Source organism: Microcaecilia unicolor, chromosome 11 (assembly GCF_901765095.1).
Source record: "Microcaecilia unicolor chromosome 11, aMicUni1.1, whole genome shotgun sequence".
NCBI classification, from domain to species: domain Eukaryota; kingdom Metazoa; phylum Chordata; class Amphibia; order Gymnophiona; family Siphonopidae; genus Microcaecilia; species Microcaecilia unicolor.
The window spans coordinates 130,112,981-130,128,656 of record NC_044041.1 but is presented as its reverse complement, the minus strand read 5'-3'; the positions used below and the strand labels follow the sequence as shown (position 1 = coordinate 130,128,656).

At 42.3% G+C, this 15,676-nt stretch overlaps 1 protein-coding gene across 1 annotated transcript in view; it reads left to right on the top strand.

Moving 5' to 3' along the window:
* The window catches only part of MUS81 (MUS81 structure-specific endonuclease subunit), a 261,421-nt gene that overhangs the window by 71,872 nt on the left and 173,873 nt on the right, over positions 1 to 15,676 (top strand). Inside the window, exon 7 of the mRNA XM_030219968.1 lies at positions 14,871 to 14,959. Within this exon, the coding sequence (XP_030075828.1) occupies positions 14,871 to 14,959 (89 nt within the window). The remainder of the gene's footprint in view (positions 1 to 14,870; positions 14,960 to 15,676) is intronic.

The following is a 15,676-nucleotide window of genomic DNA, read 5'->3' as shown; positions in this document are numbered from 1 at the left end:
TCTTTTTTTCTTTTCTGGTCCAGTGTGAAATTTTATATCCAGGGGGGTATAGGTCGAGTATAATGGGGTCTTTTGGGTCGCGAACCCAGGTTTCTGTGATGAATAAGAGGTCAAGATTGTCTGACTTAATCCAATCTGTGAGGATTTCAGTTTTGTTGACTGCTGATCTTGCATTGATGTAACCCACTCAGATGGTTCGGTATGGTTCATCATTTGTGATTGATGGGTGGATATTGGTGAGTTGTCTTGTTATAGCTGTTTTGGGTTTAGGTGAGATTGTTTTTTGTTACAGAACATTTTTGGCAACATGATAATGATAAGACATGATAGTAGTATAACAATCAAATATTATAAGACATTTCTAACTATGTGTGGAGGAGTTATGTGTATTCACATTGATTGATCTTTGTAGTAAGCCTTGTTAAAGAGATGGGTCTTCAGTAGTTTTCGGAAGTTCGTTAGTTCGTAGATCATTTTTAAGTTGCGCGGCAGTGCATTCCATAACTGTGTGCTTAAGTAGGTGAAGTTTGACGCGTGCATTAATTTGTATTTTAGACCTTTGCAGTTAGGGAAGTGCAGATCAAGGAATGTGCGGGATGATCTTTTGGCATTAAGGGTATAAGTTGCAAAGCCCTTGACCATAAAATTCTATTCTTTGCGGACGATATTTTATTAACCCTAACTAACCCAGATATATCTCTGCAGCATTCTATTGAGGCTTTAACCACATATGGGCAGGTGACTGGTTTCTAATATGTTGGAATCGGAAAATCTCAATGTCAACATTGAAACAAAAATATGCCTTCCGATGGACCTCAAAATCCATTTACTACCTGGGGGTTAATATTCCCAATTCCCCTGGGGATGTCTATGAGCTTAATTTTCCATTTAGGTTAAAGGAACTTTTCAAGAATTTTGAGTGAGTTTAAAACCAGTTTTTGTGGTAATTTTACTAAAAGTTTAACTTTCCCATTATAATCTATGGGAAAATGTAGATGGAGCCCGTTCTGGGAAACGTTGACCCCTGCAGCCTGAGGATATTTATTAAATACTAGTAAAAGAGGCCCATTTCAGAGCAAATGAAACGGGCGCTAGCAAGGTGTTCGTCGCCAACACCCCTCCCTCCCTGGCCAGCCCTTTCGTTATTCTTCCATTGCTCCGCCCCCAACGTCATGACGTTTGACGCGAGGGCGGGGCCCCGAGCGATTCCCCCCCGCCTCCCTCCCTGCCAACCCCTTTGTTGTTCTGCAATTGCTCCGCCCTCGAGGGCGGGGCCCGGAGCAATTTCTCACCCCCACGCCTCCCTGCCAACCCCTTCGTTGTTCTGCCATTGCTCCGCCCTCGAGGGCGGGGCCCGGAGCGATTTTGGTGGCTTCACCACCACGAACCTTCGAACCTTTTTGAAGGAAGTCAGGGCTTGTCTTCACTGATGTCAGTGTCCTCAGAACGTTGAGGGTGAGTTTTATTATAGTAGATGTGAATAAATGGGTATATAGGAAATGGTAACAGCATGCTGACAGTCAGACTACTACCTCTAGGGAGGGATGGGGGGATTAGGGGGAGGATTGGGAGGGGAAGGGGTTTAAGGGTAGGTCTCGGGGGAAGTTATGAGGATTTAAAGTTTACAAGCAAATGTGTTAAGATGAAAATACAGGTTTTGAATGTATATTGATGGTTATTGACTACTACTACTACTTATCATTTCTATAGCGCTACTAGACGTACGCAGCGCTGTACACTTGAACATGAAGAGACAGTCCCTGCTCGACAGAGCTTACAATCTAATTAGTGAATATACACTGTATGGACGGCACATTAAGTAAAACAATAAAAATCATTTAAACATAAAGGGCTTAATTCAATCAACCTCTGCCATATATTTTATTGTTATCAACAATTTTCGCATGTTTTTTACTATTTGCTTGTTTTTGACAAATCCCACCTGTTCCTGGCCAATCAGCTCGGGTAATATGTGGGCAAGTCTGCTGCCAATATTCTTGCCAATATCTTTACTTCAACATTCAGCAAAGAAATTGGCCTGTGGGAATGTGCCATATCTGCTGGTTTCCCTGGCTTCAACAACAAGATTATTTGTGCATCATTGGTATAGTCAGGGAACGTGCCTTGAGCCACCACTTGATCATAATAAACTGCTAATGGCCTTATGAGCTGTATCTGTAATAATTTATAAAACTCTCCAGTAAATCCATCAGGCCTAGGTGCTTTAAAATTCTTTAAGGTTTTTAAAACCCTTTGTAGTTCCTTCCCCGATATAGGTTCATTCAATTGTTCAATCCCCTGTTGCCCCACTTGTGGCAGTCCCAACTCGGCCAAGTGTTCATCTAGTTGCCATTGGTCTACCAGGCCTTGGGACGTATATAATTTAGAAAAATGCATGTTCAATAACTCTGCTATTTTTTCTGAGTTATGTGCTCTACCTTGCTGGTCTCGCATCGTAGTAATGACTCGAGAAGGTCCCCATGTTTTAGTATGCCAGCTAGTAGTGGGCCTACCCTATCACTATGCTTTTGGAATTTATATTTTTGGTAGTGCAGGGTTCTTGTAGCCCTCTCGTATAAGAGTGTATTGAGGGCTACCTGTGCTGCATGATGTGTCTCCCTGTTACTTCTAGTAGGGGCCCTCACCAAGCGTTTTTTTGGCTATGCGTAACTCCTTCTCTAACTGTACTATGCCTCTAGCAATCTTCTTATTCCGGGCGCTAACATATGCAATTACCTCCCCCCGAAGCACTACTTTTGCTGTTGACCAATACAGGACCGGATTTCCAGAGTGTTGCTGATTAAATTTTTTAAATTCCTCCCATTTCTGGTGGAGATATTTAATGAACTCTTTCTGTTTGCACAGGTAAGTCGGGAATCTCCATCCCCTTGCCCTTGATAATATGGTGGCGCCTCCAAATCTATCCAGACTATCGCGTGGTCTGAAATTTCTTCCGGTCCTATACTAGCTTCCAGCACCCACGGAAACAGCCCTTGATCCATTAGTATGTAATCGATTCTTGAATAGGTGCCATGTGCCTTTGAGAGATGCGTGTAGTCACACTCCCCTGGTTGGAGAGCCCTCCAAGCATCCACGAGGGTTAATTGGCGCATAAAATCCGAAAGGGCTCTGGATCTGGGACCCCACCCGGTGTGCCCCCCTTGGGGATGAGCAGTCCATTCTAGGGTCTCCTACCAGGTTGAAATCTCCCAACACTAGCAACTTAAGGGTTTGGTGTGGCATACATTTTTGGATTATCTGTTTGAAAAAGTCCTTATCATAAGTATTCAGTGCATATAGCGCCAGTAGCAAAATTTCCCTATTTTGTAGCCATAAATGTATTAGCACATACCGGCCCAGGGGGTCCACGCTTATCAATCTAGACTTTGCCACTAGCCCTTTTTTAAGCAAGATTGCTACTCCTCCTTTTCTGCCTTCCTGTGTTGCTGAGTGTACCTCTCCCACCCAACTCCTTTGTAGTTTTTTATGTTCTTCTGAGGTTAAACGTGTTTCCTGTAGACATGAGATATCAGCTTTATGCCTTTTCAATGAAGTTAGTATCTTTGCCCTTTTTATTGGTGATGTAATTCCTCCCACATTCCAAGTAATAATCCGGGTTCCCTTACCCATGATCTAATATGGGCCAATTCCTATCCTGTATGCTTTCATACTCGAGACCGTCAAGCGCCCAGCCCTGCTCAACAGTTTCTCTGTATTCCTCTGTCCCCACTAGCAGAGGCCACCCTATCCTTTGTCTTGTTCCTCTGTTATCAGATATTTTATTCAACATCGCCACCCTATTACCATCTTTTGTGTTTCCTAGTCCCCTCTCCCTGCCCAACTGTATTTCCTCCCTCCTTTCTTCAACATCCCCTTGTAACACCCCATGTGTCCCCATCTCTTCCCAATTTGAAAAGAAGTCTTATGTGATAATGGCAACCCCTCCCCCCGTCCCGACCTCACTGTTTATAGCTATGCGACCAGACCCTTGTGATCTCTAGGTTCCTTTGTAAATTTTCTCATTGTTCTATGTCCCCTTTCCCCTCTGCCATTCCTCTTACAGATTATTCAGTTCTAGCCCTATTGGAAACATCCATAACATCATCTATATGCATTATAACATCAATACTACTATGAATATGAAGTAAATACTAATTAACAGTCCCAACCCAGGCACATTACTTTCCCACTCTGCCTGTTAAGTCTTATGCCAGTTACTGCGTTACAGCCTTCATGATATTCAGGTTTGGTCTTTCCTGCTCCTCTCCATAGATGCCATGAACTTCTTGGCTTCTTCAGGTGTATCAAACGTTTTCCAGGCTCCATCGTGCTGGATTTTTAATAGTGCAGGATAGATGAGCATGAATCTGTTGTTATTTTCAAATAGTTCTTTGCACAGGGGGGTAAACAGTCTCCTTTTTTCCTGTAGTGCAGGGGAGTAATCCTGAAAGACCTTTACCGGGGATCCCTCATACTGTAACGTGTCCCGTTTCAGCCTGGCTCCTCTCATTATCTCCACTTTGTGGATAAAATTATGTACTTTCGCTATTACCACTCATGGCCGCATCGTACCTTCTTGTTTGTGGCCCATCCTGTGGGCCCTCTCTAAACACAGTGGGCCCATGCTGTCTGAGAGGATAAACTCCGATTTCAGCCATCTTTCCAGGATGGTAGGCAGCACTGAGTCTGTAACTGTCTCCGGGATCCCCACAATGCGGATGTTCGATCTCCTCGACCTGTTTTCCAGGTCGTCGATTTTGTGTTCCTGCATGCGGACTTGCTTTTGCAGCGACTCCATAGTTGTCTGTCTCTCTGCTGCCTTATCCTCGGTATCGGACACCCGCCTTTCCAGCTCTCCGGTGCGGCGAACAGTGTCCGCCAATTGCTCCTCAAGCCCTGTGAGTTGGTCTGACAATTGCCTTAATTGTGGTTCCATAGCCCCTTTTACCGCCTCCGTAATTTGCTGGAGCTGCAAGGCAGTAAACAGCGGTTGCGATGGTTGTCCCGGTCCTGGGCTGCGCGCCATCTTGGAATCGCATGTGCCATGCAGTTTTTCATTTTCTTTTTTCCCCGCTTTTCCGGGCATCTCAGCTTCCCTCCTGATGACAAAGAGGTCCATATACCAGACTCGCTTTTCCTTCTCGGTCTGGGCGCTCCGTTTAATTATTTCGCGGTTTATTCGGGCATTTGGGTTCAGGGTTGCCCCAGAGAGAAACAGGCAGACGTCTGTTCCTCTCATTGCATCACGTGACTCCTCGATTAGAGACTTTTAAATGAAGATTTTCCACTCAATATGATGATTGAGCCCTACTGGGGCTAGCGATTTTAACTTGTGGATCCAGCGTTGTTCTACTTGGATCAGCTTCCGATCTCAGTCCCCTCCTCTGATAGACTCTGCTATGTGGTCTATTACTAAGCATTTGAAATCCTCAAAAGTATGGGAAGTTTCAATACTATGAACTACCAGAGGGGCGTCCATTCGTTGATGGCTTATATTGAACTTATGGTCGCTCAGATGCTGTTTTAGTGCCCGAGTGGTCTTTCCCACATAAAGCTTCTTGCACCTACACATTAGAATATATACACTACATGGGTGGTATTACAGTCCGTATTGAACTGAGGTTTATTAGCAAGTACTATTAGCAGTTTGAGTTCCACTTTGAATGATGAAAACAAGGATAGAATAAATGTTGCTGGGCTTGGGGATGTTTGTACAGCTTTGAGACCACAGTGTGTACACTAATGTATAGTCAATTGAGATTAAGACACCAGTGCTAAGAAGAATCAGACTTTAAGAGACAAGCAGGTGATATGAAAGGAAGATTCTCTAAAAGAGGGAACGTCAGAAAATGTATTGAAGATTGTTTGTTTGTTTTAAGAGAGCCCAATCCAGAATTGAATTCCTTGAGTGAATTCCTTCAAAAAGGCGGTAAATAAATCCTAATAAAATAAATAAATAAATTATTAAGTAAGGCAGAGAAAAAAGAAGGAAGAAAGGATTGCTTGCTCAATTGAGTTTAATGAATTCTCCAAAGGCATTGTACAAACTTTGAAAAAATATTGGCAGCTTGTAACTAACATTGAATCTTTCACTGACAGAAATTTATTAGTTGTTGGAAAAGTAATGGAAGTGATGCTGAAGGAAAGGATAGTGAATTTCCTGGAAGCCAATAGTTTACAAGATCCAAGACAACATGGTTTTACCAAAGATAATTCGTGCCAAATAAATCTGATTGAATTATTTGGGTGACCAGAGAATTGGATAGAGGATGTGGGCTAGATGTAATGTACTTAGATTTCAACAAAGCCTTTGACATGGTTCCTGAAAGGAGGCTCTTGAATAAACTTGACAGGCTGAAGTTAGGACCCAAAGTGGTGAACTGGATTAGGAACTGATTGACAGACAGACACCAGAGGGTGGTGGTTAATGGAATTCACTTGGAGAAAGGAAAAGTGAGTAGTGGAGTGCCTCAAGGATCAGTGCTGGGGCCGATTCTGTTCAATATAATTTGTGAGCGACATTGCGAAAAGTTTAGAAGGCAAGATCTGCCTTTTTACGGACAATACTAAGATTTGTAGCAGAGTGGACACTCCGGAGGGAGTGGAAAGCATGAAAAGGATCTGCTGAAGTTAGAAGAATGTTCTAATGTTTTTCAATGCAAAGAAGTGCAAAGTGATGCACTTAGGGTGTAGAAATCCAAGGGAGACACATGTGCTAGGCGGTGAGAGGCTGATATGCACAGACAGAGAGAGGGATCTTTGGGATAGTGTGAGGATCTGAAGTTGATGAAACAATGTGACAAGATGGTGGCCGTGGCCAGAAGGATACTAGGCTGTATAGAGTGAGGTGTAACCAGCAGAAGAAAGGAAGTGTTCGTGCCCCTGTACAAATCGTTGGTGAGGCCCCACATGGAGTATTGTGTTTGGTTTTGGAGGCCGTATCTTTCTAAAGTTGTAAGAAGACTTGAAGCGATCCAGAGGAAGGTGACAAAAATGATATGGGGCTTGTGCCAAAAAGACATACGAGAAGAGACTAGAAGACCTGAATATGTATACCCTAGAGGAGAGGAGGAACAGAGGAGATATGATACAGATGTTTAAATACTTGAAAGGTATTAATAAATAAACAAATGTTTTCCAGAGACAGGAAAGTTGTAAAACTAGAGGACATCAATTTAGGTTATGGGGTGGTAGACCTAGGAGTAATGTCAGGAAATTCTTTTTCATGGAGAGGGTGGTGGATGCTTGGAATGACCTCCTGAGGGAGGTGGTGGAAAAAAAAAAAAAACTTGTGGCATATGTGTTTGCATGTCAAGTGATGCTTAGATGGCAACTCTGCATCAACTAAGGCCAGACCTGGTTTCCTCTGCATTCCCAGGCAAATAGGATACACACAGAACTACTATCACAGGCCATTATCCCTATGGTGGTAGTTCAGTCTGTAACATCCATGCTGTCACTAAACACATCACTCACCCAGTCACAGAAGAAAAGAGCTTTAAATGCGAGACTAATTGAACATTGTAGCGCTATTAGAAGGAAGAATTTAGAGAAAACTTGGTAGAACATTCAGTTCAGTATAATCACTCTTTTGCAGAATATACATTCTTTGTGCTTAATAAACCAAATAAACCTTGTTGAGGAGGGGATATAGATCTGTTGAGAATAGAACAGATATTTATATTTCAATTTAAAACTGTGGTACCAAGGGGTTTGAACCAGGAATTTGACTTTAGTGTATTTTTATAATATCATTTTATTCAACTCGGTGTACTTTTTTAAAAATTATTTTATTTATCATTATTACTTCAAATTACACAAGTAAATCACTTGTTGAAGAAAAATTCAGCTATTACATTTAAATTAACCTGAGGAAAATAATCAATAAAAGAGAAATAACACTTTCCCATAGCTTCATACAAGTCCATAAATAGAGTCCAATATTCCTATTTACTGGAGAAGAAAAAAAAAGGCAATAAACTATTTTAAATTAAATTGAGATAAAGACATGTTCCAGTTCGATTATCTTTAAGTAGGTGCTCTTTTAGCTGTTATAAAAGAAGAAGGGTCAAAATACACATATTTCTCTGATTGATAGGAAATCAAACATTTACACGGATATTTAAGGTAAAATGTTGCCCCTAATTGAAGTACCTCCTGCTTCATTTGCAAAAACTTCTGTCTTCGTTTTTGAGTTTCCCTCGCTAGGTCTGGAAAAACACGACTTTGTAAACCTCGAAAGGCTTTTTCTTTTTTCTGGAAGAACTTCTTTAAAATCCAGACCTTATCTGAGGGTACCGCTACTGTAGCCAGTAAAGTGGTTGCCGTTATTTGCTCTGTATCTGACATTTCAAGTAATGCTGAAACATCCAATGTTTGATTATCTGGAATATTTTGTTTCTGTTGATTTTCCTCTCCTCTCACAAGAATATAAAAAACCTGTGAAAAGGGGGGTATATCACTATATCCTATCTCTAACACTTCTTTAAAATAGTTCTTCAGCATCTCCCTCGGGGAAATGAAAGGTTGTCGAGGAAAATTGATAAAACGCAAGTTGTTACTTCTTGAATTATTTTCCAACATTTCTGATTTTCTCCTAAGATTAGTCAAGTCTTTCAACATAGTCATTTGTAATGTCTGCATCTGTTTACCAAGTTCTGCTCTCACTGATTTCACCTCATTCTCGATTTCTTTTACTTTCCCGTCTAATATACTACTACTACTATAAATCACTTCTATAGCGCTACCAGCCGTACGCAGCGCTTTACAATTGAACATGAAGAAAGACAGTCCCTGCTCAAAAGAGCTTACAATCTAAATCAGGACAAACAGACAGGATCAATAAGGATAAGGGAAGGACAGACAGAAGGACACAAGGATAAGATAAAAGTGACAAGTCAGGAGTCGAAAGCAGCATCAAACAGGTAGGCCTTTAGCCCGGATTTGAAGGCAGCCAGGGATGGAGCTAGACATAATGGCTCAGGAAGCCTATTCCAGGCATAAGGTGCGGTGAGATAGGAGCAGAGTCTGGAGTTAGTGGTGGAGGAGAAGGGTGCAACTAGGAGAGATTTGCCTAGTGAACGGAGTTCTAGGGAAGGAGCTTTTTCATCTGGGGGCATAAAGCTTTCCCCAGTTCAGCAATCAGTATCCACAAATTATCTAATGTCACTTCTTCTGGTTTCTGAAAATTTTTTTGCAAATGAAGTATTCTCTATTTCTCTATGCAATATGCGTTTCTCACCTTCAGCTGTCCCTAGTTTTTCCTCCTAAGATTTTTCTGCCGTGTGTGCAGACAGAATGGGGGTTAACGAACCTCCCAATTTCTCCGATATAGCCAAGACTGTTTCCCGTCCAGCTCCACCCTTTAACACTTTGGTTTTTGGGGTTGCAGACGCTGCCAACGGAGAGCTGCTTCCCACAGGCTGAGGAGGAGGAGCCCTTCCGTTGGGGCTTAATGAAACTTCCAGTCCAAGGTTCTGCTCATGGTCTCCAGGCCTGGGCTGATCCAGCGGACCGTTCACTGACGATAATGTCTAATTCTGAGCTCTCTGCAGATATGAATCCATCGAACCAGAGGAGATTAGAGGTCTTTGCTGCTGAGAAGCAGTAGCAGCAGCTCTACCCCTTCTCGTCGGCATATTTCAGGTAATATTTTATTTGAGTAGAAGAAAATCCGAAGGAGCTCTGAAACACGTCTCTCTCATTCGGTGGCCATCTTGGACCAACACTGTGTACTTTTTATATTATTTGGATGAACAAACATGCCCCTTGATTTGGCCAGAGGTTGTAGCTCACATATTTATTTTATCAAAATATGTACTCTTTTAAATGAAAAGGTTACTTTCAATATTATGTTCCTTATGTACACCATCCTAGAAGTACAGGACAAATATATTCCGCATATTAGAAAAAGAGGAAAAAAGACCAAACGTCAGCCGGCGTGGCTAAACGGTAAGGTAAAGGAAGCTATTAGAGCCAAAAAACAATCCTTCAGAAAATGGAGAAGGGAACCGACGGAAGACAATAAGATAAAGCATAAGGAATGTCAAGCCAAATGCAAAAAGGAGATGATGAGGGCTAAGGAGGACTTTGAAAAAAAGTTAGCGATAGAAGTGAAAACACATAGCAAACATTTTTTTAGGTATATTAAAAGCAGAAAGCCGGCTAAAGAATTGGTAGGGCCGCTGGACGACAGTGGCGTTAAAGGGGCGATCAGGGAAGACAAAGCTGTAGCGGAGAAATTAAATGAATTCTTTGCTTCGGTCTTCACCGAGTAGGATTTGGGAGGGATACCAGTGCCGGAAAAGGTATTTGAAGTGGACGAGTCGGAAAGGCTAAATGATTTCTCTGTAAACTTGGAGGATGTAATGGGGCAGTTCTGCAAACTAAAAAGTAGTAAATCGTCGGGTCTGGATGGTATTCATCCCAGAGTATTAATAGAGCTGAAAAATTAACTTGTGGAACTGCTGTTAGTAATATGCAATTTATCCCTAAAATCAGGTGTGGTACTGGAAGATTGGAGGGTGGCCAATGTAACACCGATTTTTAAAAAGGGTTCCAGAGGAGATCCGGGAAATTATACCATGTTTCCCCGAAAATAAGACACTGTCTTATATTAATTTTTGCCCCCCAAAATGCGCTAGGTCTTATTTTCAGGGGCTGTCTTATTTTTCAGGGAAACATCGGGGTTGGCCTGCCCGCCCTCCCTCCGTCGCTCCCGGAACTAACCTTAAACATCTCCTTTCACCTTTGCAGCAAGCAGCAGCAGGGCAGGCCACTCCTTCCTTCCGTGTCCCGCCCTCGCCTGACGTAATGTCCGCGAGGGTGGGACACGGAAGGAAGGAGAGGTCTGCCCTGCTGCTGCTTGCTGCGAAGGTGAAAGGAGGCGTTTAAGGTTAGTTCCGGAAGCGACGGAGGGTGGGTGTAGGGGGGCCCAGCGACCTCGAGTGGAGGGGGGCGGCCTTGTCCGGCTCTCGGCAGCCCTGCTTTCAAACAAAAATTTGCTAGGTCTTACTTTCGGGGGAGGCCTTATATCTACCAATTCAGGAAAACCTCTACTAGGTCTTATTTTTGGGGGATGTCTTACTTTCGGGGAAACAGGGTAGACCGGTGAGTCTGACGTCGGTGCCGGGAAAAATGGTGGAGGCTATTATTAAGAATAAAATTACGGAGCACTTACAAAAGCATGGGCTGCTGAGACAAAGTCAGCACGGATTTAGTGAAGGGAAGTCTTGCCTCACAAATCTACTGCATTTTTTCGAGGGGGTGAACAAGCATGTGGACAAAGAGGGAGCCGGTGGATATTGTATATCTAGATTTTCAGAAGGCGTTTGACAAAGTGCCTCATGAAAGACTCCAAAGGAAACTGGAGAGTCATGGGATCGGAGGCAGTGTATTATTATGGATTAAGAGCTGGTTAAAAGACAGGAAGCAGAGAGTAAGGTTGAATGCTCAGTATTCTCGATGGAGAAAGGGTAGTTAGTGGGGTCCCTCAGGGGTCTGTGCTGGGACCGCTGCTTTTTAACATATTTATAAATGACCTTGAGATGGGAGTAACTAGTGAGGTAATTAAATTCGCAGATGACACAAAGTTATCCAGGGTCGTCTCGTCGCGGGAGGAGTGTGAAAGATTACAAGAGGACCTTGTGAAACTGGGGGATTGGGCGTCCAAATGGCAAATGAAGTTCAACGTTGACAAGTGCAAAGTGATGCACGTGGGAAGGAGGAACCCGAATTATGGCTATGTCATGCAAGGTTCCGCTTTAGGAGTTACGGACCGAGAAAGGGATCTAGGAGTCATCGTGGATAGAACGTTGAAATCTTCCGCTCAATGTGCTGCGGCGGCTAAGAAGGCAAACAGAATGTTGAGTATTATTAGAAAAGGGATGGAAAACAAGCATGAGGATGTTATAATGCCGTTATATCGCTCCATGGTGCGATCGCACCTGGAGTATTGTGTTCAGTTCTGGTCGCCTCATCTCAAAAAAGATATAAAGGAATTGGAGAAGGTGCAGAGAAGGGCGACGAAAATGATAAAAGGGATGGGACGACTACCTTATGAGGAGAGGTTAAGACGGCTAGGACTCTTTAGCCTGGAGAAAAGGCGGCTGAGGGGTGATATGATAGAGGTCTACAGAATAATGAGTGGGGTAGAGCAGATAGATGTGAAGCGTTTGTTTACGCTTTCTAACAATAATAGAACTAGGGGACACAAGATGAAATTAGAATGTGGTAGGTTTAAAACAAATTGGAAATGTGCAAGGCGGATGTCAGAGATAGTGTTTCCTTCCTGACGCAGCGTGGCAGTGCTTATGTACTTATGTATTTATGTTGGTGCTTTTTTTACTACTTGAGCACTGTTCCGCTATTTGAGAGTGATCTTCAGGCCGTTTTTAGACTGCCTTCAGCTTTTTACCATTGCTTTCAGCCACAGCCAGTGAACACATCACATATAATGTCATTGAAACGCATATGTGATGTGTCAAACGCATGTGGTTTTCAGCATTCTTTTACTAATTTTTGATTTGTACTCTTCTTTTTATTTTAAATATTTTTCAGTGATTTTACTAGTCAACACCCATTTATAAAACTGAGAGTTTGGATTATGTTTTTTCATATAGCCACTGATCCATGCAGGACGTGCTTAATAGTGATACCTCACTTCTTGTTTTTGTTTGATTCCACGGCATTCTACCCTGCATTTTGTGCTTAACAGCTGTGAAGTGTAAAGCTGGTAAGTCTCTCTGCTCCTAAAGTGTTTCCTTTTAAAGAATACACTTTAAAAAGAAAGGATTATATAGTAACTGATTTTCGATAACATCTAGTTATGTGCTTTTCACTGAAAAAAACTCCCACTCGGGAGAAAAACCAGTGATTCCTGCCCTCTGAAACACAGCTTCCCCTTGTACCAAGCAGAATATTTTCTGCAACTGATTCTGTCATACATTTACATTTAAATAGGGTTAAATGCAGTGCTCAAACTTCACTATTTTTTTCAGTGATTTAGAATCCTGACCTCTGAAAGATTTTGATAGCAAATACAGGACCGGTGATAATAAATACTTTCAGAAAACAGCTTGAGCGCATGTAAGAAAATATCATGCAAATGAGTTCTGAATAGAACAGCCAAGCCGGGAAGATTTGAGGTCCTCTTAATAAAAGTAAGAATAAACAAGTGTGATTTACAACAGCAGCAGTTGTTTGAAGCAGAATATTTTGAATACCACGTGGTAATACAACATTAGAATTAGAATGGTTGACTTGAGTTCATAACCCACCTTATCTTGTACTGGCTCTTATGATGCTTTATATTCACACTCTTCTCAAGTAGTTTGTTTATGTACACCTGTAAAGCTGGTCCCCTTACATTTTAACTGTGGTTTTATTTTCTTGTTCTATTTCTGTTTTTAATCATATCATTGCAAATTGTAATTTTTAATCATGTTTTACTGGTTTTTAATGGAACACATGTTTATATTTATTATTTTTTAATTTAAGCTTTTACTGTGCTGCGGTTTTTATCCCCTGACATAGCCCAGTAGTGGATGAAACATGGCCATGTTGGATATTTTAATAAATCTTTACCTTTTGTGATCTACTTCTTTTGGAAACAAATGTTTTCCATCTCTTTTACTGTTTGTTTGTACTGTTCCAAGGGCTGCACAAGGGTCTAGTGGCTTCCAATGCAATAGTAGTACACTGGATGAAGACGGCTATCAGTGGCATATATTTGTGAGAAAAAAGCAGTTCCAAGGAACCTGAGGGCCCATGCTGTCCATGCACAGGTGGTCCGATGGGCAGAGGCCTGTGTGGTTTGCCTGAACACATTTGCAGAGCAGCCACTGGGTTGTTTTCACTCCTTTGCGAAGCATTGCAGACTTGATGTTCTAGCCAGAAACCACTTGGTGTTTGGCAGGGTGGTGACCTACTGAGATTCTGCTTAGGGTACATCTCACTTGTCCAGACTGGTGTGCTAAGGAAGGTGAAATTTAGTCATATACTTGTTAATTTCCTTCCGTTAGTCCAGCCACACCAGGCTTGGGTACTCTCTGCTTTTCTGTCACAGTGTATATAGGAGGGTAATGGGGTCATGGATTTTGATATACCACTTTTCTTTGATACAGCCAAAGTGGTTTACATATAATCTCTGTGACTTGCCCAGGGTCAGGAACGGCAATGGGAATCAAATCTGGTTCCCCAGGTTCTCAGCCCATTGCACTAACCATTAGGTTAGTGGAAGTTAATTATAGAGTGATTCACAGGAACTTACACTGCTTTGACGGTGGCATACTGGCAAGTTCCAGAACAGCAGCCTGTATTCCAGTGATATCATTGTAAGTTTCAGCTCTACTACTACTACTAATCATTTCTATAGCACTACTAGACTATACACATTATATGCAGGTACTTTCTGTGTCCCTAGAGGGCTCACAATCTACGTTTTTGTACCTGGGGCAATTTTTTGTACCTGGGGCAATGGAGGTTTAAGTGACTTGCCAAAGGTCACAAGGAGCTGCAGTGGGAATTGAACCCATGTTGCCAGGATCAAAGCTCGCTACTTTAACCATTAGGCTACTCCTCCACTGCTGGTAGGAAAGGCAGCACAACCCCACTTGTCCAGACTGGTATGACTAGACTAAAGGAAAAGAAATTAACAAGTATGACTAAATTTTGCCATTGATTGGAAGCCAATTTCCAGCCCTGTCTCCTAAGCTTTCTAGTTGCTAATGTTTTGTTGGGGAAAATATTGGTTGGGCCATGACCCCAGTGGGCCATCATGTTCCACTGGGGGTGCTAACAGTCATATGATACTGAACCATGGAACTGAGAGATGTCCTTATTTTATGGTGTTCTGTCTTAATATCTTGCAGCCTGATGTCAACAGCAGGTACACGGCCTGGTCTTCTGTGCGTACCTTGATCCAGAAAGACCTCGTTATCAAAACCCACAATCCCGCCAGGTAAGAACCCATCCCGGAAAACATGCTGGCAAGACACCCATTCCATAGGAGGATGCCTATCTGTCTGGTTCTTAGCTGCTATGGTTGTGAAACAGGAAAGTACTCAGGAGGTCTATTCACTAAGATTCTTTTCTGATTCTTTGTTTATTTCTATTTGTTAGCTTCAAGTGAGTAATCCTGAATTTCCTTAGCATCCTTACCAGACCATTTCAGAACTTGCAGATTGTTGTGCTCATCGACCAGCAAGTGGAGATAGAGTACAAAATTGTGTGCTCAACCCTATAAGGGCACTGTGCAGCTGTAGCAGTTTGGTATTTTTCTATCTTCAGCAGATGGAAGATGGTCTGTGCAGCTTCTGGGCTAGTTGGCTAAGACACCCTCCTGGTCCAGTAGAGTAAAAGTGGAACATTGTTTTGGAGAGTGATTAATTTGTATTCTCTTTTACCCAGAGGAGTCTGGGCCCTACCCACTTCTTTACTCTTTCTTCTCCTTCCTTAATTGTGGAGCTGACTGTGAAGTAAAAAAATGAAAAAAGAAATAGGGGTGCTGCAGGAGAGGTGCTTCTTACAACAAGATTTGTGCTTTGTATTAGAGAACACTGTGGTGATATACCTTTGCTTGTCCTTGATTTTCATATTGGAGTACCGGCTGAAGGGAGTTCTGCTCCAAATTTGGTGCATGGTCAAAATTCGGAGTGCGCTTCTTGCTGTGTCTCTT